Here is a 24,490-nt window from a genome sequence, read left to right on the forward strand (position 1 = left end):
AGTTGCAGCGTCCCATAACAGAGTTGTAAATGTTAGAAGACACGTGCCGACTACTTTGGCATGTTTTGGCCAGGTTCAGTGCCAAGACAAGCAGTGCTCCTGCATTTCATCTTTCCATTTTTATTGAGGCGGCATAAACAGAATGTTCCTTTGTTCACTTGTTCACAGAAAAACCGACTCTTTATCTTTTGTCAATATAGAAACAACATATATCAAGATGCCATGTTTGTTGTGTGTGTGTGCGTGTGTGCGTGTGTGCATGCGTGTGTGTGTCTGTGTGTGTGTCAGGCCATCCTAACAGACGTTCCAAGGCTGCAACACATCATTGTAGTGGACAATGCACCGACTGCGTGGCCCGGCTATCCACGTGGCATCAGCATCCACAACATGGCTGCGGTTCAGAAGCTGGGAGCCAGGCACGAGAATGGTAGGTTTTGTCTGTGTGTCTGTTCATTGATTTATGTGAAGTTTGCTTTCAAGAGTTCCTGACTCACAGAATTAGGATTGCTCTGTTTTAAAACATTAAAAAAGTATTTAGCTGCTTGCCCATTAAGAAAAAGGTTTTCTCTACAGTTTTGTGTATCATGGTGAGTCACAGTGACAATTAGTCACCACACTCCACTTGAGATAAAGCACTTTCTTGCAGGACATTAACAGTGTAAACAGATCTATGTAGTGTTTAATATTTTCCACGTTACTTCACTATGGCAAAATGCCATTTTCCAGTGAAGGATTTTGGAGCTCTAAGGAGGCATTTTGATCTGAAATTGTGGCCTTAACTATAGTTTGACAAAAAAACCCTCTTAAAAGCCTTTAGAAGTACGGTGTGAATATTTTTTAACTGAAATAAATAAAAGACGCAAAATATGAGAAGAACAACAGTCATACACTAAATCAAATAAAATACAAGTCATAAAGTTTCATAAGGTGTCACTGAAGAGAAGAAGAGATTGAAAGAAGAGCTTTAAAAATCAGACAGAGGCCGGCCTAATGTGCAAAGGCAGATCATTCCACATTCTGGGAGCCACAACAGTTTTAAGCACACTCAAGAGCAGTTCATCAGACGAAAACGGGTGGGTGCAAAAGAATGCAGGAGCTCAGAGAGTTGCGGAAGGGCAAGACCAATGAGGCCTTTAAAAGGGAAGAAAAGACATTTAAAATGAATCCTAAAATGTTAGGGCAGACAGTGGAGTGAGGCTACAATGGTTTCAGAATCAGCCTGGAAACAGTCGGCTTTGTTTTGGCCAGCTGCCTCAATTGGAAAAAGCTTGATTTAGCCACTGCCCTGATCTCACTGTTAAGCTGAATGGTCAGCAGCACACAACACACCATATTATTTGTCAGATAATTCCACTGTAAAAGCTCCAAAAGGCTCCAGCAGCACAAACACAGCTGAAGGGTCCAGTTCAGTGACTTCAATCAGTGTTCATGAGGCCTAGCAGAGATGAGTCAGGTGTAGCTGCCACTGTCCACACCTGACAGTCCAAGCATCCACCACTCATGTGGCTGTTTTGAAGAAGAAACTATCCTTACACTTCAGTATCAGGCTCTAAACATACTTTTTATTACAGTTAGTTTTTTAACACGCGGGCATACAGGGACTGACTCTCTTTTGGATGCAGCCTGACTAGAAGAACTGCAGAACTGCCGCTTCATTTTTGTTTTCCTCTGAGGTTACAGCCAAGCTCAAGTCAAAAGAGAGCTACACCTACACCACACAGCTGTCCTAACTTTGCTAGTGTGGTTTCTGTGACTAAGCAGCGCTCTGTTAATGGATCTGGCAGCATTTCTGGTGGAAACCAAACTTTACATTCCTCCCTGTGCCACTTGGGACACAGACAGCAGCTTGCAGTGCTCCTGTTTTCCCATGGATACAGATTTTCAAAACCGAATGTCTATTTCGTTTATTCAGTTATATATACACATTGAATTATTTTTCTTTTAAAAGTGTATTCATCAACATCATCAACTAATAAAATGACAGTTGGCCACTTGGGGGCAGCAGAAGCAACCTACAACACACTTGTTACAAGCTTAAAGTGAATAAAAGAAAATTAAACAAATCTATTAGCAGGCAGTGCTGTTATAACTTATAAAAGACAAAAAAACAAACAAACAGCAGAGCGCCTTGAAGAGAAGCACCTTTCCAACTAAGAGGTCCTAAAACACTACCGTTCACAGCACATGTGTTTTAATCTGCCAGGCTTTTTGACGTAGCCATCTCTTCCTCTCAAGTAAATGAAATAGTCAGGGCTTGTTTCTTGGGGGCATGGAGTGGGGGCAGATTGGTATCTGGCCCATTAGGTCATGTGAAGAAGGAAGTGCTAACATCTGTGTCAGATTAAGGTTGATACCGTGCATGCTCAGTTAGCGCACAGATAAGGAAGAGGCCATCACCCATCTTCACTTTTTATTGAGGCCCCTTGAACTGACTGACCCAAAACATGTCTAGCTGGTAGAGTCATGTGCAGATAAAGGGAGAAGGAAGTAGGAAGGGAGGATAGAGCGCTGGGATATAGGCGAGGGTCATGTTTACACATGGCGCTATTAACTTCACATGACATCAGCTTTCGGAGTGCACACGCCTCATATCCACGTCTCTGGAGGGAGAGAAGCGATGTCTGCCCTTGTGACTGTGATGCACTTTACTTCATCCTTTGGTTTGTCAGTGCCTGCTGAGCTTGAGCCTCTTAGATCTGTTTTTGTTCTCGACAGAAAGCGAAAAACAAAAACCAATCTCTTGTTTCCCAACTGGTTCTGTTCCCGCTGGAAACTGACTTGCTCTTTACTTATTTATTCAGACCGTAGGAGTCCAAGAGAGGGATCAGAAGGCAAGAGATTCATCATATTGTGCTCTGCTGTCTAGACATGCGAATGTCTTTTTCACTGCCTTTATCTGCTGTGTTCTTTGATGTAAAGAAACATTCACAGCAGCTTTTCTTGTACTTGATCACATGTTTTGATTGTTAACCTTACCTGCTGGGAGGCAGTGATGAAAACAGACTGCAACTGAAATCATGGGTGGAAAGGGAAGCTGTGTTAGGCCGCATTCAGCCTGACTGTGCTGAATGCATAAAAAAAGTCATGCACAACTTTTGCTACAGTGCAATGTCAAGGAATATACCAACTCTTTGCAGTAGCCAGTAAAACACATGCAGTTGTACAGTTCTTGGTAAAAGTTGGAAACCAGGAAGTTCTATAGTTTATGGAAAATTATCCTACTTCTTAATTCCTTTATGTCCTCATCAAATCATTTCCTAATCATTTCACAGATTCAATCACTAGTTTCAAATCATATTGAATACAGAATGATGTTTCTGTATTCAAAAAATGATAAAAAAAAAAAAAGAAGCCTGGTTTCTTTGGGCAGGGCAGCACTGTGATTGACAGGTCACTACAATATATAACCGTACAGTGTTTGTCTTAGCCAGTGCTAATCGCATCTGGTGTCAGATCATCAAGATGATCATAAATACTTGACTAGCTGATGTGTAACATCTGTTACTCAGCGACGTTTTTTTGAGGACCGATACTCGAAAATCTAAAATTTATGCCTACATTCACCCTCAGCCTTGTGCACGCCACGTGACAGCTAGAAAATCATTCTCACGCAAATATGTTGGCCTGAAAGAAGATTTGGACCTACACACAGTTTTTAAAGTCTGCACACACCATACTGTTAACATACTTGTCATCAAATGGGCACAGCTCAAATAGTTTTAAAAAAAGGGGCAACCATGATTAAAGAGGAACAACCGAGCATAAGGAAGAGTGTAAGGAGGGAGAAGAGAATAGATAAGAAAGGACAGACAGCAGCAAACGATGTGAGAAAGAGAAAAGATGAACACGTGCAAATGGTGTTTTTGGCGAACGCACTTATTTAAACTCTGCATTGTGCCAGATGTGTTACCTGATTAGTTGAAATTGGGTTATTTAATTTCTGAGATAACCATTTAACATTTCTGTGTGTTTGACCCTTAAGTCATGGGGTTTTTCCTACATACAAAAAGACTTTTTTAGCCAGCACACACACAACAAATGAACCGTGTTTCTGGGGATTGTTTAAAAATTGGTTCATTTTTGTGCTATAAACCATTAATCCAGTTCTGCCACCGCCTTTCTCTGTTGACATTCCAGCAACACATGAGCGCAAGACCCCGCTGCCCTCGGACATTGCAGTCATCATGTACACCAGCGGATCCACAGGCATTCCAAAGGGCGTTATGATCTCCCACAGCAACATCATCGCTGGGATTACAGGAATGGCCGAGAGGATTCCCAACCTGTGGTAAAGACCTCAAACGTGCTTATTATACCACACCCCGGGATATGGTCTAATAGTTTTGGGTTTTAAATGTAATGATTTTTGCCTCATCTGTTTGTAAAATATGGAGGCAGTTTTGCAGGGAAATTCACTTTCCAAAGCAGCTTATCTCCTCTGCTGCACGTCCAAGCAGAATCACCAGCCAGCAAACATACAGATTAGAACATGCCATTTAGGTTTGTTCATTAACAGAAGAGTGTGATGCACTGGATTACTGGAAGCAGAAGAAATATAATCAAAACTGTAATCAAAACACTGTAATCAAAACTAAGCTGAGGTCAATGTTCAAATTTCTCTCTTCTGCATGTTTCAAAGGAATATTTTAACTAACATTATGGGAAATATGCTTGTTCAGCTGGTATCATCATGCAGCTCAATTGCTTATATTAAAAGAGAAACTGACCCGTCTCCGGGGATTAAGATGGGAGTGAGAGGAAACAGAAAAGGGAGGGAGTTTAGTATGAGTAGAGGAACAATGTGGGAGAAAAGGAGTCAGGGTGAGATGGATGGAGGTTAAAGGGGTTTAGTTGTGACAGTCTCAGTCGATCTTATGAAAATGTTGGCTTTCCTTTGTGGATTAAGTAACACGGCTATGTAAATCTCCCCCTCATTCATGGCTTGAATGTACAACATGTTCACTAAAATGGAAATTTCCCCAAAATTTGGTTGTTACTTGAGTTGAGATGAATATGTTTTCAGTAGGTGAGGCTGAACTCAAAGGAAATGTAGCTCATAAACAGTATATATCTTGAAAATATGACTAATGTATAACTTGCAATAGTTTGTCTTAGTACTGATTCAGCTTGATGAAATAAACGACTGATTAATTTCACTAAAGGGTCATTCCGTCTCAAATCAACCAATCAAATTCGAATTGAATATACAGACTGTAATGATTGCTGTTAATTTCAGTTTTTTTTAACAAATACCTTTTCAAATTATTTTTTTTTCCAAACACCCATTGACCCACTTTCATGCAGTTTGCCTTGCACATTGAAATCTGTGGCAATGTTTGAACAATACAAAAAATAAAAAATATATGCATATATATCTTAAAAAGTGTTTTATATATAAAGGTAAAGTTTTTACGCAAATTGGGAAAGGTGAAGCAGGAAGCCTTCTAGAAATTGTCTGACTTGAGATGGGATGACCCTAAGACCTTCATGTCCGCGGTAGTCTCAAACATTTAATAGCCCACATCAAATCGGGGGGTTTGAAGTCTGCGTGTGTTTTTAGTGAAGAAGACACCTACATCGGCTACCTGCCTCTTGCCCATGTACTGGAGCTCAGTGCAGAGCTCGTATGTGTGTCTCATGGCTGTAGGATTGGCTATTCATCGCCTCAGACTCTTGCTGACCAGGTAAAACCTCTCATCTGTATCATCTGAAGTGCATTCTGGTTTTAGGGTTGACTTTCATGTATCTTATATTCAATATATAGTGGTGAAAAAGAAAGTACACCCTTTGTCTGTTCTAAGACTTTATATATCAGGACATCTTTACCATGTTCTGAAACTATTTAAACACCACATCAGATGAATAAGAACACACGACATATTACACTGTCTCATTATTCATTCAACAAAAAAAACTAAGCCAACATGTAGAAGCATTGTGTGAAAAACTAAGGATACATCATGATTCAGCAGCTTGTAGAACCTCGTTTAGAAACAGTAATGACCCGTATGACTTTATCAGTCTCACATCATTGTGGAGGAATTTCGGCCCACTCTTCTTTACAGTCGTGCATTGAGGTTTGTGATACCTTTATGCGCCGGTCTCTTAGCCATAGCATTTCAGTCAGGCTGAGGTCTGGACTTTGACTGGACCAATGCAGCACCTTGATTTCTTTCTCTTTTCAGCCATTTTTTGTAGATTTGCTGCTGAAATTAGGATCATTATCCTTTTGCATGATCCAATTTCAGCCACGCTTTAATTGTAGAACAGATGGCCTCACACAGGGCTGTAGAATACTTTGGTATCCAAGGAGTGCCCAGGTCATGTGGCTTAAAAACAAGCCCAAATCATGAAGCTTTATACAGTTGGTATAAAGTTAATATAAGGTGATTGTGCTGTGTATGGCCAGACATCTCCACTTTGGTCTCATCTGTCCAAAGGACATTGTTGCGGAAGTTTAGTTGTGAGGCTTTCTCCTGACAATCCTTCCAAATAAAAAATACTTCTCTTTCTAATTATACTGACCTGAAGTTTAAGGGTTAAAGGCCTGTAGAGTCTGAGATTTAGCTCTTGGGTTTTTTGCAGTTTCTCTGAGGATTGCTCTGTCTGACCTTGGGGTGAATTTGCTGGGACGTCCACTCCTGGGAAGATGGACAGCTGTCTTGAATGTTTTCCACTTGTGAATAATCTTTCTCGCTGCAGAATGATGGACTTCAAATAGTTTGGAGATGACCTGATAACCCTTCCCAGACTGATGAGCACCAACAATTACTCTTCTAAGATCATTTCTGATGTCTTTCCTCCACTGCATCTGTCAACACTCATGTGGATACTCAAGACCAGCAAACTACCAAAACTTCTGGTTTTATAGAGGTGCTCACACTTGCAGATGATCAGTTCTAAGCATGTGTTTGATTTGCAGGACATGCTTGCTATTTACCCTCTGAATTCCTGTGGAAACAGCAGGGGCATACTTTTTGTTAAATAAATAATGAACCAATATAACATATTCATCTGAGGTTGTATTTAAATAATTTTAGATCCCGCTAAGCATCAGATTATTTTTCTGTTATGTACTGATACAAAAACAACCTTAAAGTGGACAGAGGGGATACTTTTACTTTTTCATGACTGTATATAGCTGGATCTAGTAGATTTTTAGACATCATTTCAGTCCGAATATGCGCAAAACAAACCCCAAAAATGAGGTAACAGCTAATTACAAATGTAATAATTTAAATTATCAATTGATGTTTCTTTCTCCCACCCTAAGTCAACGAAGATCAAGAAAGGAAGCAAAGGAGACACCAGTATGCTCCAGCCCACTCTGATGGCAGCGGTCCCGGTATGGCTTAATGCACTGTCCAGCATAGTGTTAGAGAACCATTACCATTAACAATAACAGTATCACTCACTGACTCACTCGACTTGAGTCTGTGTGTCAAACAATGCTGCTGGCTTGCGTTTGAGGCCTGTGCACAAGGTTTACTCATGGAATAGCAGTGATAGAGTCCAGCAGTCTTGGATCTGCTGGATCTTGGTCTGACGTAAATACATCCTACCAATGGTCAATGCTGCATTTAATCACCAGACAATGTTTGATTCCCAGGGGTCTAAGTTGAATATTTGTGGTTACCTAGTGCAGCTTGTCTTTGAAGTAAATTTTACTAATTAATCCATTTCAGCAGTAAGGACTCCGAGATGGGCTTTGCTTAAATTTTTTTTACAGTTTGTTTATTAAAGAACACCCCAAGGTAGTCAGAATATGTCCGAATTTAAGCTGCTGTAATCACGTGGACATTTTTAACATTTTACACAGTTAATGCAAAAAACTTTAATGTGAAATTTGGTCATTTGTAGCTACAAGTTGTTTGTTTCAGTCTTTTCACTTTCCTTTTACAACACTCAACTTTTGGTTTGGTAGAAATGCTGCAGATGGCTGTTTTAAGTGAAAGAGTCCAAAAACCTACCCCCCACCCCCATTTGCTCTAAACCAAAAACCACATTTAGTAGCTACTTGGTAGATGTATGATGTGTATGAAGTGATTATTATTAAAAGGGGGAAAAATGATAGTATATGATGGACTAAAATTCAGACTGTGGCCTGAAACATGACTTCAAACGAATCCAAGTGTTCACGCTTTTGAAGGTTCTTCTGGTTGTAGTTTTATTGTGCTTTGCTGCAGAGAGATATTCATATAGTCAACAAAATTTAGCACTCTGTTCAGTCCTGTTGGAGAAACAGGGCGTCTACAGGTCCAAAAGAAGTCTTAATTATATTATATTTTACTGTTAAAGTGTCTTTTAGTTTGCATTTTCCAGCTTGCAGTATCTTACAGTTTTTCTCGATTGCTAAAACACATTTCTTGAAACTACGCCTCATATCCTCACAACAGTAAACACAAATCCATAACATCTCACTCAATTTCCCAAACATCCTATTTCCAGGTCAAAATGAAGCTCCACACCCAAAACTATTCACTCCTGCTGAAAAACCAAACTTCGCCCTCAGACATCAAACACAAGCCCTCAAAAACACACACACTACAACAGAGTTTTGCACACTGGTACAATTAATTCAAAACAATAGTTCCAAAACAAATAGGTTGCTTATGGTTCTCCCCTTCAAAACCCTTGTCACATGATAAACACAAAAGACGCAACCAATGTATGTACAGTGGCACATTGTCATTCATGTACTATACAGTACAACGCACACCAGAAACATTATCCCACCTCAGCATCTTGTCTTTGGTCTGGGTCAGGCCAGAGAATCTCATCCACATCACAGGCTATATTGGCCCCAGCCAGGTAGCGGGGGTAATATCCTCTTGCATGCCTGATCCACCCCTGGCATGCATCTACTGATATGTCTAGGCAGGCCTCTTCCATGGCCTGAAGGAGGTGAACACGGACATAAGGTTCTCGGTCATACACTTTCCACCGCCATGCCGAAAATAACTCCTCTATCAGGTTTAGAAAGGGAGAGTATGCAGGCAGAAAGATATTAGAAAACCTTGGGTTATTGGTAAACCAGTCACGAACCAGAGCAGCGCGATGGAAGCTGACGTTATCCCACACAACAATGTAGTGAGGCTGCTCTGGCTGTGCTGGTTCCCTGTAGTCCAGCTGGAACATATGTTGTCTTAAACCATCAAGAAAAGCAAGGAGAAGCATAGTGTTATAGGGTCCTAGTACGGCATGGCGGTGGAGTACCCCTCGTTGGCTGATGGCTGCGCACATAGTGACATTCCCCCCACGCTGACCAGGGACATTTACAATAGCCCGATGGCCAATTATGTTCCTCCCCCTTTTCCTTCTTTTGGTCAGGTTAAAACCTGCCTCATCCACAAAGATTATTTCATGGGGAACAGGCCGTCCTTCAATCTCAAAGATTCTCTGCAAAACACATAACACAGTAGAGTCAATCGGTACCCTGAACCACAGTTCAAGAGTGCTGAAATGGCAGCATAAACTGCCATGCTGTGATGGTACACAATACCTTATACAGTATCAAAACTCATACCTGAACATATTCCACACGTTGGTTTTTCACTCTGTCAGAGTTTCGTTCGAAAGGGACTCGGTATGCCTGTTTCATCCGGAATTGATTCTTTCGGAGGATGCGGTCAATTGTGGAGAGGCTGATGGCATTTATGCCTCGAAAAAGATGATCATCCTCAATCACTCTCCTTTGAATCTCTTGCAGGCGGATTACATTATTTGCAATTACCATGTTTACAAGTTCCCTCTCTTGCTCCTCCGACAAAAGCCTTAACCTGCCTCCACCAGGTGGTCGTCTCTGTGTCCTACAAAAATAGAAGCACGCATTACTGTAACTGTCACACATTCATTTTACAGGCAAATAATGGAAACATACTGAAACTCAAGACACATAAGTTCAGTAACTTAAACGTTACTGTACAAAGCAGTCTTACTGCAAGTACACCTACCTGTTTTCCTCCCTGAAGGTTCTGATGATGGAGGCAACAGTGAAGCGACTCAAATTTGGTTGTACTCGTTGCCCAGCCTCCCTCATAGTCATCCCATGGACAAGGACATGGTCAACTAAAGTGGCTCGAATTTCATCCGAGACTGACTGTCTTCTTGCCCTTGCTCTTCCCCTTCCTTGTCGCCGTCGTTCTCCACCTCCACCTCCTTCACCACGTCCTCCTCTTTCACCATGTCCTCTTCCTCCACCACGTCCTCCTCCTTCACCACGTCCTCCTCCTTCACCACGTCCTCCTCCTTCACCACGTCCTCTTTCTCCACCACATCCTCTTCCTTTGCATCTCTTTGGATCCATTGTTTCAAACCTGAATGAGCTGACTTTGGCCCTTTTATCTATCCATCGCAGGTTCTGATTGGTGTGTGCTAAATTTTGACTCCTAGTGTTTCCACCTGGTTAATTGTGTGCTAATTGAGCTCAAGCTATGCTGACTTAAGTTAACATTATTGCATGCTAGTGCTTTCTAAGTGACTACATGGTGTAAGCACTGTAACATGTAGGGATTTGTGTGTAGAGTTTTGCAGTAACAGTTCACCAAATTTGAGTCATGTGTCAAAGCAGGGAATAGTGTTTATAGTTCAGGGAAATGGGTGAGCTTTTTGAACAATAGCGTTACGGTTTTGAAATTTTAGTTTAGAGGCCTGGTTATAGTGTTTAAGCAATCGAGAAAAACTGTAATTTTCCCCCATTCTACAACCACGTCCTTATTCACAAGTTGTCACAGCGGGTAGCGCCACATGCTTGATTTGGAAGAGTTTTATGCTTGATGCTCATCCTGACACAACTCCAAAAGGATACGTGTCTCTTCCCGGGACATTCTACAAAATTCATATACTGAAATTGTGTTTTGGAGGCTGTAGTATTTTTGGAATACTTTAAAGTCCAATCCATGCTTCAATTCAGAAAGCTATAACAGCTATATCTACAGCCATAGTATAATAAATGTTATTTCTTCAAGTAGTCAATAAAAGTGGACACATACAGTTGTGGTCAGAGGTTTACATCCACTCAACATGGGCATAAAGGTCGTGGTAATTTGGGGGCTTTTAATTATTTCTTCATTGCTCTTTTTCTAGGATGGAAACTTGTACAACATGTTGCCAAATGTCTTCACTCACACATCCAAATCATTGAATTCAGATATTCTAGTCACAGGTGAATAAAATCAAGCACTTCTACATGCAGACTGCTTCTACAAACATTTGTGAAAGAACAGCTCGCTCTCAGGAGCTCAGTCAAGTCCAGCGTGGTACAGTGATAGGATACCACCTGTGCAACAAGTCCAGTTGTGACATTTTCTTGCTACTAAATGTTCCACAGTCAGCTGTAGGTGTTCCCTCTAAACACTGATTGGTGGATGTGTGATCATGTCTATATTGGGTCTGTCGGTCACAATATAGATAGTATTTTAGTTAATCAACTCATTTGTTTGTAACCAGGTTAAAACTGTCATTTATTGAAATGTGTTGAAATATTAAATATGTTGAAATCTATGTAAAATAGTAATGGTTAGAGTATTTAGAAAATTTTTAAATTCCTTTTGCTCTTAAACTTATGAAACAGTGTGTTTTACAAGTTTAAAAGAGCATTTGCATTAAGTATCAAGTATCCTGTTTCATTGTGAATGCCTGGTGTTACAAAACAGCCCCTTCAGTGCGCCAAAATTGGAGGTCCAAAAATGACTTATAAAAGATGTCACTCCAACATCACTTTGTGCAGTGGGTTAATAACAAAGTGGAAGCAACTGGTATCAAGAACCACTCAGCCATGAAGTGGTAGGCCAAGTAAAATCACAGAGCGATGTTAGCAACAAACCTTCAAACTTCATGTGGTTTCCTAATTACCTCAAGAACGGTGTGTAGAGAGCTTCATGGAATGGGTTTCAATGTCTGAGCTGCTGCCTGCAAGTCTTATATCACCAATTACAATGCAAAGCGTTGGATGCAGTGGTGTAAAGCACGCCACCACTGTTCTCTGGAGTGACGAATTACGCCTCTCGGTCTCTCAATCCAATGAACGAGTCTGGTTTTGGTGGTTGCCAGGAGAACGGTAAAGTGTACAAGTTTGGTGGAAGGGCGATTATGGTGTGGGGTTGTTTTTCAGAAGTTGAGCTTCTCACTGAAAACCCTTTACCCCTCCACATATCTCTTATCATTGTGGCCACATAGCCAAGTCTTTATCTTGTCTCACCATAAAACGTCTCTCCAGAAGGCATCTAATCAGAATCAGAACTTTATTAATCCCAGACGGAAATGCGTGAGTGAAAGAGTGTTGTGAAATAAATTATTTTTATGCTGGCAAAGAGAAACTGCCTGTTACAATCATACATGGACAGCAATCTATGCAATCTTTTGATTCTGTGTAGAGAATTTGAGAAAAACCAAGAGAAATTCAAACTTATGCAGCCAATTCCTTTTTTCTTTTCTTTGCCTCATTAAAGATGTCTGGAAAAAGAACAGAAAAAAAAGAAAGCATTAAAAGCTCCAAATTAATATGACATTCCATAATGAGCAAATCTGTGTACATTGTGGCCTCAAAGTTCTTTTCCTTTTTTAAAAAACTTTACCAGTTTGATGCCCAAGTTCACACTGTATTTATATGTATATTGTTTTAACTGTATTATTAGGATGAAAAGTTACATTTGCTAACCTACCAGTTGTTCAAAAGTCAACAGACTGCAGACACATTGATAAAGTGATAGTCTCGGTACTTTTCCTCCATTCAGGATTTTGTTTTCCCATATCTTGTTGTTTGACTGTGACCATTGCCAATACTGAAGACGCCTGAAAATGAATGTCATCTAACAAGCTAGTTGTATTCAATACAGGATGCACTCTTCTCTCCCTCTCACTCACATGGAGAACACCCCCCCCCCCCCCCCATCTCCCAGTGGTCGTAGTGTAAAGGCCAGAGGGCCCCAGTTTCTGGAACCATTCACAGCTGTAAACAGAACGTGAGAAAGCCCCATGTGGTTATCCCCACGACACGCACACACATACAAATTGTTTGCTGTGATATGACAGCAGGCGGCTGCATGGATCCTGTGTCGACTTCCTCTCTCACTGCTTCATGCACACACGTACACACACATGCACAAACCCAACAGGACCAGCTGGTTTTTATTGTTTTTTTGGTGGGAGGGGGGTTTGTTTGTGCCCTTTCCCTATTTCACCATGTCCAGCCTTTTGTCGACACTGATGTAGATGATGAAGTGCTCTTGATCTGTGGGTTTCTGTTCTCTGCACCACAGTCCCTTTGGTAATACAAATTGATACCACTTCCCATGATTGACATTGCTCTTCCTTGTACCGTCATGTTCCTAGTACCACTTCAGCCCATTTTTAGCAAAGAAGATATTTGTTGTGAATGTTGGGCTAAGGCATTTTGGGCATTGGAAAGAAGATAGTTTGAGCTGATATGACTGACAGTGGCTTAGTTACCCAGTATTAACAGAGAAACATGTGCATTCATTAGGACCTCCAAGTTTCTGGCCACCAGGCAGATTGAAATGTGATACTTCCTTTTTTTTAGTCTGTTCTTGGACTCCTGTGGAAAAATATCTGCATCCTCTGCTGCTTAGTGTTCACCAGCTCATTTCTAAGTCTGTCTGTTGTTTGGTGCTCAGAAAGTACTTCAGATGAAATTTAGTGTAAATCAGAATAGAGATGAATACAGATGCTCATTCTGGTGATAATTCTCCTGTAATGTATCAGTGAAAGCTGTTCCAAGGAAGTCCTAAATGTTTTGCTTTGTCGCTTATCTGGCATATTGTTATACTTTAAACAAAGGAGCTCAGAAGGAGCTGCTTCAGCTCACCTGGTTGAGCTGCTGCCACTGCAGGGGCCTGGGTTTGAGTCTGCTCCAATCCTGTGTGTTGTCCCCCTACTGTGTTTCCCTACCTTCCTATCCAACAAAGGCTAAATGTCAAAAAATAAATATAAAAAAAAACAATCTAATGTTTAGGGCCACAGTTAGTAGTGGGTTTACCACATGGTTTTGTTTATTCCAAAGAGAGATTCCCTCTTCTGGTTTGCTTTTGTTTTTTTTTTTTTTAGTTTTGTAGGTCACATAGAAATTAGGAACACATTAAATATCCATTGGGGAGCCTTATAGTTATGAAACCAGAATTGAAGAGCACACGTGCATGTGTGCTTGTGTTGATCTTTTTTTTTTTGTTTTATAAAGTTGCTTAAATATGAGATTTGGGGGTTTTGAACACATTAGTGTTTAGTCTTTTTTAAAAACCTCCAAAGCAGGGACCATATGTCTAAGCCCACCCAACATGAAGGTTAACTCCTATTGTCGTCCTGTGACAGGGATGTTGCTATCAGTGTATATGTTGGTTTAGATGTCAAACATTTCTGCACATTGATGCTGAAAAAACATGCTTAGGGTAACATTAGAACCAGTGTCATCGCATAGTCTGTCCAGCAGAGTGTGCTCCAACTTACAATGGCTGGATTCTTTTCCGTGCTTTCAAAAAAACTTTAATAAACTCTCATTGATTTATTTACCAAATGTTTCTAAGAAAAAAAAAATATTGGCTTAGATATTTATATTGCGATCTTTTTGCACCATATAAACTTGCACTGGTCTCTAAAATCCAGCATTGCTCAAGTTCTGCTTCGTGCCAGAGTTCAGATACATACTACTCTTCATTGCTCTGACTCCAGTATAATCACCTTTAATAATCACCACAGCTGTAAGTTCACTTATAGATTAAATATAAAAATTACATTTCTTAACCATCATTTTAGTCTTTTCTCTGTATCTGTATCAGTCTTAACTGTTGCTCTTATTGTTACCTTTTACATAATAATGCTCTTTTTCTTTTCACCCTGTCCCGCCTCCTGACTTCAGGAGATCATGGACCGTATCTATAAGAACGTGATGACAAAGGTCGAGGAGATGAACTGTGTTCAGCGAACACTCTTCATTCTGGCATACAACTACAAACTGGAGCAGCTCGCCAAAGGATACAGCACACCACTGTGTGACAGGTATGGAGACTTATATCACCAATTACTGTTGCATTTGCAGCTTGGACTCTCAAGGAATATTTAAAAGTCATAATTTCTTCATGTATTTCCTCCTTTGTTCATCCAGACTGGTGTTCAGGAAAGTCCGCTCTCTGCTAGGAGGACGGACACGGGTGTTGCTTTCAGGTGGAGCGCCACTCTCAGCAGCCACACAGCGTTTCATGAATGTGTGTTTCTGCTGCCCAGTGGGTCAAGGATACGGCCTGACGGAGACCTGTGGAGCTGGAACCATTAGCGAGTGTGAGCATGAATGGAAATCTTACAGTAGGCATGCCTACTGTGTAAAATTTCAAACCACTCACAAATTAGAAAAACGAAAACATTTTATGTCATTAATTTTTACCCCTCAGCCCTAAAAGGCTGATGATGTATTGTCATCACCCCACCTAGTGAGCGGATGGGGTGGACACCCAAGTTGATGAATATGAAAATTGATCAATCGAGAGTGAGCGGATGGAATTTTTCTAGCTTATACCAAAGGTGCATCTGTTAAAAATCTCAGATGAGTTCAAATCTCTGTGACCTCAACCCATGTCAAGGTCAGAGGTCAAGTTTTCTGAAAATCACCAAGGACTTTAATATTCATACCACAGGTGTAGCTACTCAGAGGCTGAGTGTTAGCACTGCCGGTCATCAGTATTTTTAATGTGAGCTGAACACATTCAGTGTAAAATTCCTGTATCCTATTTGGCAACAATCAGTCAGATCACAGTTCCCATCTGTCTTGTGCAAATGAAAAAATACACTCACTTGTGAGTTTATTAGCTTCAACCAGTTTAACTAATTCAGTCCAGTACAGTCCTGTTTTTTTTAACTGTTTTACACATGCTTTGATTCAGCTGTATGATCACCAAGTGCATTGGTATCATTGTGACACACTCACAGTTGTGCCTATTATTCTGCTGACCCTATTTTTATAAACGAGGCTAGACTAAACAAGGGAAATGCCTCACTACAATGGTAGTAGACTGTAGTAGCTACTGCTAGGTGTACCTAAAAATCTCAGCATAGCTAAAGCTACAGACTTCCTTTAGTGATCATAGAGGGAGAAATAATTTTAAGGTCACATTTCACTATTGTGCTTTATGGATACCGAAATGGGCAGCGCTACTGCAGGTTACCCTGTAAATCTGCAGGGCATTTAATAAAGTCACAGACAGGACCCCCGCTTCATAAACAGCTGGGAGCGACACTCCAAACCACTGTTACGTTATGCTTAGTCTGTGTGCAGTGGAAGACAGACAAACAGAGGGACAGACACTGTTTATGTACAGTATTACACTTTATTGCTGATTTTATCATGATATGTAAGAATAAAAATGGGATATTGCCAATATTTTAGGCATGCTTAGAATTTCACAAATCACATTTTTTCAGGCAAAATTGGTAGCTTGTTGTGTTTATTTGTTTATTTAACAGGGACATTCCATATTACTGGATATCAATGTGAATATATAAGATGTAAACATGCTGGGCTTTAGTAAAGCTGCTAATTTACATCTATAGAGCCCAGGCACGTAACATAAAAATATACTTACTACCAGTTTTTCCTCAATTTTCCCATATTTTTCCCAATCAAATCCTGGCACCCTCCTATTTTGTGGTTTTTCCCCATGAAATTCCCGTCAACTTTGACAGCCTGAAAGCAGAGATAAAAACAGGGGGAGAACACAAAGAGGGACAGAGGCCTTATAGCCAGGATGGGAAAATGGATAAGAGGAAAATAATTAGTAGATATACAGTGCGTGGGTTGCAGTAAACAAAAAAAGGGAGTATATTATCTGTTTTCAGCAGAGTGGTGTGGAAAAATCAACATTAGCAATAAGTCACGCTACACTGAGACCCTATCAAGTTAAAAAAAAAAAAGGAAAGAGAAAAAGAAATGAATATGAAATTTTATGAGTTTTGTAAAAGAAAACAGAAGAAAGAGTGATAGTCTCCATTCCCTCATAAACATGAAGACCAAGAATGTTTCACATAACTACGGTGCCAATGTCTGTCCCAATAATCAGATATGAATTAATCTATCTGTTCCACTGCCAAAGCATTTGCGAAATGTAAGAAACCCTATCAGCCTTTCCCAGGCAGACCAGACCAACAGACCCATCAAATCCACTGTGGTCATCTGAGTCAGGAAAACACTGAGTTGCGAACACTCCTTAGGGATGGGGTTTCCATGGCGAGGGAGCAAGTCAGGTCGTGTTGCTATGGCAATAAATGTTGTGCCTTGATGCTAGTGTGCTCCCTGATATGTGCATGTGTCTATGTGTGTTGTCTGTTCTAGTGTGGGATTACAGCACTGGGAGAGTGGGAGGACCACTGGTGTGCTGTGAGATCAAGCTTAAAGACTGGGTGGAGGGTGAGTGAGACTGGGAGAGGCACTACGCACATATACACACACATTTTATGATGGTATAAACACAGTCATTTGCATTCATATTCAAACAAACATCAGTCTGCATGTTTTGTTTCTTTATGGGTCATCTTTTACACACATACGCACTTGATCCAACACTTTCTTTCACATTTCCCTGCCTGGTGGGACTTTGAGCATTGCTCTGTAACCTTGTAAGGACAGCACTGGTCTCTCCACTTTTTACATAAGGAATCATAACTCACTTTCATTGCACTCTGTTGAAGTTTTGATACTTATCGAGTTGAGTTTATTCCTTGCAGAGTAAAAATAGAATTTTAAGTAAACATACCATCTGATTTTTGGGGGTTTTTTGTTTCTCAGCAGTGTTATGATGTAGCAGATTCAGTCCAATAAATGTTTTTTCATTTCTAATCTGCTGATGCTTTTAGGTGGGTACCGTAGCACTGACAAGCCTTATCCCAGGGGAGAGATTCTCATTGGTGGGCCCAACGTAACGATGGGATACTACAAGAAGGATGCGAAAAACCAAGAGGACTTCTTTGTAGACGAGAACAGCCAGCGTTGGTTCAGTACAGGCGACATTGGAGAGTTTCAGGAAGACGGCTGTCTCAAGATCATTGGTGAGGAGGCATGAGGAGGTGTGTGTGTGGGTGAAGTGTGTAGAACGAGAAGGTCTTATCCTGGTTTTTATCACCACTAAGTCTGAAGCTCACATTCTCATGCTGTTGCCCATGTTGTGACTCTCATGCTTGGTCTTGTTCCAGACAACCTTTCATCTCCACTTGTCATTTTTTAGTGTGTCAGAAAAGCTTTTAACAAATCACATTTTACTTCGCATCCTAGTATGATTTCACGTTTCTGTTTACTTCAGTGAGCCAGCCCCAGCCCCCAACTTTCCTCTTTTATCAAGATGTTCAGATGCAAGATGTTCATTTTGTTCAGATGCACACAGCTGAGTAGAAAATGCATCCTTCTATCTCACTTCCTCCTTTCTTTTTAAGATATATCCACATATATGCATGGACATACACACTTTTTACAGGCTGCTCCCTTTGCTGTGTTTCCAGATCGTAAGAAAGACTTGGTGAAGCTGCAGGCAGGAGAGTACGTTTCCCTGGGAAAGGTGGAGGCCATGCTGAAGAACTGCCCTCTGATCGATAACATCTGTGCCTATGCCAACAGGTGTGTGAGGAGTGGGGCAGTGAAATATTCACAAGAGTAGTTTACAGATCCACTGAAACCTTTATTATCTTTGTGGATCCTGTTCTTTTAGATCGTCGTATTGGTTTGACTTTTAATTATAAAATAGACCTCTCGCATTAGCTTCTTTCCATAATCTATAATTGTGAACATACCACGGCAGACCTAATGACATTTTCATGCTTTTCAGCATTAACTTTTTATTAACTCGCACGGTTGCTGTTTACACACTGCTTGGCTGAAGCTTTGCAACTCCCAGCTACACACACTAACAACAACAGCAACACCTGACGGACCCAGTACGGACTCTTTATACCAGCTAGGTGTGATTGCGGATGCCACTCAGGTGCGTCCGCCTGCCCTGCAGTGGCACCACAGACCACGCCCCACCACGTACCCCCATGGCCCGACTGAGGCCAGGGGGCCATCTGGCTGAACCTACTCCCCCCACACAAGTGCGAGAGGCAATCAGCCCGGACTGTCGGCGCCCCCAGCCCCTAGCCCAGAGACAAGGAGGTGTGAGTTCAGATGGCTGCCCGGGTATTCAGTGGCACTGGTGACGAGATGGGCCCAGGGGCGCGTGTCCAGCAGCAGCCTCGGAGCTGGTCTGGGGGCCACCCATGTGGTCAGTGGTGGCACTGCAGCAGGCGTGGATGTGAGCCGGGGCTCACAGAGGGCTGGACAGGCGGCCAGCACGCAGGACCGCACAGTGCGAGGCCATTCCAGACAGCACACCGACCTCGGGCTAGGCATGTCCCTTGCGCGCAATGACCTCTGGCACCGGCTGGACTGCGCCAGCTTGGCCACAATTTCAGCCCAGTCCTGAATTTGCCGTGCCCCCATCCTGGGTTTCAGCACCACTGTAAACAAACCACGGCAGACCAGGCGACATGTTCATGAACATGCTTTTCAGCATCTTTTCATTAACTCCAGTTGCTGCTATAAACACCCTCAGTCAGCCGCAGCTTTCCAGCTCACAGCCCGACTCACATCATCAAGAACAACCACTCTCAGGACCCTCTGGCACAGATACAGATGAGGACAGAATTATTAGTTCCTCTATGAAAGTTTCTTTTTTTAAAAGAGTATTTCCCAAGTTCCAGTTAGAAGAACAAGGAATTTCTTACGCAGCCTTTCCAAACATCCTGGTTTTATTTTGTGTGCTTACAAGCAAAATTATTTTACAAAAACTACCAAGGTCAAAATTATTGATGCTAATAGTTAATTATGTGTTCTTTATGCTATATAATAGCCTGCAGTCTTTTGTTGTAGTTTTCAGTAAGTCAAACTCGTGTCCTGAACAATCCCAGCCCATTCTTCTTTGGAGAATCTCTCAAGCCCCTCCAGATTTGTACGCCTCTCCCTTCTTTCTCTAAATATAAGCAGCATCTCTGTGGCCAAAGAGCTTTACTTTCACTTCATCTGACCAAAGGACGTGCTTCTAGTATGCAGGTTTCCTTAGCATGTTTCAGTCTGTCTTTCTGCAGAAGTTTTTTCTTTTAGCATTAAAAGTTTAAGCACATCATTGCACAGCACTAGTTTGTTCTGTGGTTCAAAAAAGGGTTCAGGGCACTAATAATAATAATAACTTTATTGATACTAATTTAATAATAATTGGTCATTTTTGTTTTTTCTTAAATGAGTCTGTTATTGTGTGCAAACAGAAATAATTGACATGTTATAAAGAAAACTGGTATGCTAAGAAATGTTACATTAAAAATGTTTTGCTCTGTTTAAAAAACAACAACAACACTAAATTCTGACAAAAACTTTAAATTTAATTGGTGGGTAATAATTGTGTCCTCATCTGTATGAATGTTACTTTGACATATCGACCCACCTTAACAAACTGAGGCTGTCAAAGCAAACCCTTCATGCCAAAGGCACTCCCCAATGACAGCAGTCCCACCCAGCAGGATGCAATTTGCTCAGGAATGGCTTGAGGGAACACAAAAAATAGCCAAAGTTGTTACCATGTCTCAGTCTTATTCATTAACAGCAGATGTACCAAAAAAAAATCCATTCTGCTGAAGCTGCAGTCCACAGGACACCCACAGGCCCACATCTGTGGCCTAAAGGCTCTAAATTGGTTGTAAGGTATAAGGGTGAGCATGAGTATCTGTGTTAGCTATGTGATGGACGAATAACTAGCAAATGACAAGCAGAAGAAGATGAATGGACCATTTATTAAAGTTTTGGTTGTCTGGTGATCTGCGGTGCAATATTTTTCTGATTAAGCTCCATGTATCTGCCCTGCATGAGATAACAAACAGGCAGAGTGAATTAAGCTCAGATAACAACAAATCTGTTTTTCATTATTCGGTAGGAATAAAAACCTTCATTTTGTACCCTAAAAGTGGCAGGCCCTCCTGCTCTGTGTGTTTCCACAGATTCACGAAAACATTTTGTTTTTCTGATTCAGAACCTGGATCTGTTTCTGCAGCCTGAAATATTTATTCAGTTCTGGGTCACAGTGCAGCTGTTTGTCAAGTGATTTGAAGCATGCAATCTGTTCACACTCTCTCAAGCATGTAGTTTTTCCATCTCCTTACAAGGCTAAATATGCCACTCACTGACGAAAAGATTGCAAAGATTGCTCACTCTGGTGCTCCATTACCTTATTCGGCCCAGCGTCCACATCCTGAAGACCAGTTTAAGTTAATAATTGTTCTGTTTTTCTTTCTCTTTGACTCGTCTTCCTGCTCTGCAGTGACGAGACGTACGTGATTGGCTTTGTGGTGCCCAATCAGAAGCACCTGTTGGCTCTGGTTGACCAGTACGGTATCCGAGGGTCATGGGAGGAGCTGTGCAACAGCAAAGCCGTGGAGGAGCTCGTCCTCAGGGTCATTACTGAGGCCGCACTGGCAGGTGAGAAAGTCAGAGAAGGGGTTAAGCTTCATCTCAGAGCTGCAGACACAAGCTAGGTTTTACCAAGTTCATGTTTCTTCTTCCTTTGTAGCCCAGCTAGAACGCTTTGAGATCCCCCGCAAGATCCGGCTGAGCCCAGAACCGTGGACACCTGAGACAGGATTAGTCACTGATGCGTTCAAGCTCAAACGCAAGGAGCTGAAAACACATTACCAGGATGACATAGAGAGAATGTACGGTGGAAAATGACAGCCAGGACCAGCACAGACCTGAGACCAGAACAATACTTAACTCTGAAACACTCCCACACCCCCAACTCCCATCCGTTAGTCTGCAGTGAAAGAGCCACAGCAACATAAATCTGTGCTAAATCTTGTGGTTTCAAGGACCTCACAGAAACACAGATAAACCAGTTTTACAGAGGAAGCAGATTTTACTTGAATTTGTTGCAAAAGACGGGCTGAGAAGGTCTTTGTAAGAAAACATCCCTTGTGCCCTTTTTTTCCATCCAGGTGTGTGACCCTATTCCAGAGGACTTTATTGTTCCAGATGTGAGTTATGAAACAGAGCATGCGTAAGCTGGTGTTGTCTGTTGAACTCTTGTCTGAGTTGCCACAGCAGAAGCTCAGGTCGCTTGTAGCCTCGGTGCCTTTTACTCACCTGTCTCGAATTATGTGTCGAAATCAGTTCATTTTGATCTTCTTCTAAAACTTTAACTTCAAATTTCTAATTTCCTGCAGGTCAGGAGACGGTTAATTTTCTTTTCTTGTCTTTAACTTGTTTAGTGTTCTGTCAGTGGTTTATTTTGCCTCCCTCCCACAGTCAGACTGTGACTCCCACGCTCGTGGGGCGTCTCTCCCATCAGCACACTATGAAACTAAAAGCACAAAGTCATTTGAGTGCAATGAAACAGGTTGGTAATCAAAGATAAATCCTGTTATGTGATCTGATGATTTTTATGTTTCGACAATGATTCTAGTTTCAGAAAATTACCAAATTGTGACTAATAGGTCTTTTAAAACACTGAAGAAAAAGAAACAAAAGTGCATGTTTAGACATTCCCTACAGTGATACAGTACACTTTTCAGTGGGTACTCCTTGTATTACAGATGAAATGACTGTGTAATCATTGTAGTATTGATAAATCATAATGCAATATGAAAATAGATTGCATCTGCTCCAGTAAGGCAGTTGATTACAGAGAGGATCTAAATAAAACTTTATCAGTGTGTGTGTGTGGGCTGGAGAACAAGCACATTTATGGAAGTCTGACTTTGTCTACCTTGCAGTCATTCTCTTTAAAGTTGTGTCATACGTGTTGTCTTTTGAATGGCCAAGTGTGTAGCTTCACGTACACAACCCTCACAGCCTTTTGCCTTTTTTGTCAATCTTGGCTGATCGGATGTTCCTTCTCATTCACACATTTCCATCACTGAAGCAAATGTGTCGGCTGTGTTTAAACTGAAGTTATATGATCAAAAACCAGGTTTGTAACTCGCTGCACTCCTTTGCTGCAGTGAGAACCTGCCTTGGTGAATGACACAACTGGATGAATGCGCCAGATACACGTGAGCTAATCTGATGATGCGATGGCTCTGTTGTGCAAACACAATATTTCCCTTTATGGAAACAGAAGTGATAGTGTAGGGCTGTTTTAGGTTTTTTTCTATTCTACTCTTAGAATAGTTGCCTTGTATAATTTTGGGCAACACCTCTACATGTTTTAATTCACATGTTTTCTGTCCCATTGGCACAGTTGGATAAAATCAAGCACCTAGCCACGCAGTCTGCTTTTACAAGCATCTGTGGGAAAATGGGCCATTCTGAAGAGTTCAGCCGAGATATTCCAGAATCAGCTGTAAGTGGTATTACTACAGAGTGGAAGCATTTAGGCAGGACAGGAACCTAAGCCTTCTGTGGCATTAACATCAGCACAAAAACTGTGAGCTTCATGGTGTGTATGTGGTCCTCTACTTTGCCTATATCGTGTACATCATTTGAATATCTTTGTTAAAGTATTCCCTTAGGCTCCTCAGGGCTCCTCTTTCATTCCCTCAGTTTATATTTTACACAAGAACAGTACCAACATTTGGCGAGAGACTTTGGACCCAGCATTCAAAATCTTAAAAGACTGTGCCTACCTTTTCCCTAAAGTGAAGTGTTTGTTTTTGTGTGTATTTTGCAGCTCAGGGCCACTGGACCTTGAGTAGCCTGCTAAATAATCAACCTGTCAGGTGCAATTTAAAGTGTGTGCTAGAACGGGAACTAGTTGAGGCATCATGTGTCTTCCCACCTTTATTCCAAAATCATGTTAGAGAACTAGACCAAACCTTTTATGTAGGGCTTTGTTGTCTGTTGTTGTCTTTCTATACCGAGGTTGCAAGTGTAAGAATATGTCATTTTTATTATTCCTTCTTTTATTATTATATAACAAAGTCTTCCATGATTGCATTTGGTGAAAAGGGCACACGGAGCAGTGAGCCACACTACCTCCTGCATGTGCTGTACGCCCACCTACATGAATATTTGTGATTCACTGGCTTGCCTGTTTGAACACTGTAACACATCGCCCAGCCTAGTGATGAAAATTATTTATTCAGAATTTGCCTTCTCCAATGAAGTAAATAAAGATTTATTTTGGTCTCCTTGTAAGTGCGTTTTATTTCCGCTATGGTCACCAAGTCTGACTAATTAAATTGAAAGTATTAAGCACTATCATTCTTTTGTAATGAGCACATTAGCCTTACTGGGTGTGGGGGTGATGCCTGTGTCACCAGACAACAGAGAAATGATGACATTTATTTGTGCCTGAACGTCAGCTACAGAGTGAAATCAGCCTCCACTGATTCAATAATGCTAATGGTTAATTGGAACTAAATTCAATTCAACCATTAATGCTCAGCAGTCATTGGATTTTTGAGGAGTCACTTTGGAGTGTTTGCAAACTGATCCTTGGCTGTGTCTGGTGAAATCTCCTTTGGATGCCACATTTTTAAA

At 41.2% G+C, this 24,490-nt stretch overlaps 1 protein-coding gene across 1 annotated transcript in view; it reads left to right on the forward strand.

Annotated features, from left to right (window-relative positions):
* Positions 1-24,141, forward strand: part of acsl3a (acyl-CoA synthetase long chain family member 3a) — a 41,832-nt gene extending 17,691 nt beyond the window's left edge. Inside the window, exons 5-15 of the mRNA XM_040024966.1 lie at positions 289-427; positions 4,138-4,288; positions 5,561-5,684; positions 7,274-7,345; positions 14,870-15,009; positions 15,116-15,288; positions 17,333-17,407; positions 17,854-18,045; positions 18,493-18,607; positions 21,336-21,493; positions 21,585-24,141. Of these exons, the coding sequence (XP_039880900.1) occupies positions 289-427; positions 4,138-4,288; positions 5,561-5,684; positions 7,274-7,345; positions 14,870-15,009; positions 15,116-15,288; positions 17,333-17,407; positions 17,854-18,045; positions 18,493-18,607; positions 21,336-21,493; positions 21,585-21,742 (1,497 nt within the window). The 3' untranslated portion in view covers positions 21,743-24,141. The remainder of the gene's footprint in view (positions 1-288; positions 428-4,137; positions 4,289-5,560; positions 5,685-7,273; positions 7,346-14,869; positions 15,010-15,115; positions 15,289-17,332; positions 17,408-17,853; positions 18,046-18,492; positions 18,608-21,335; positions 21,494-21,584) is intronic.
* The last annotated feature ends 349 nt before the right edge of the window (positions 24,142-24,490 follow it).

Source organism: Simochromis diagramma, unplaced genomic scaffold, assembly GCF_900408965.1.
Source record: "Simochromis diagramma unplaced genomic scaffold, fSimDia1.1 OVJJ01000348.1, whole genome shotgun sequence".
NCBI classification, from domain to species: Eukaryota; Metazoa; Chordata; class Actinopteri; order Cichliformes; family Cichlidae; genus Simochromis; species Simochromis diagramma.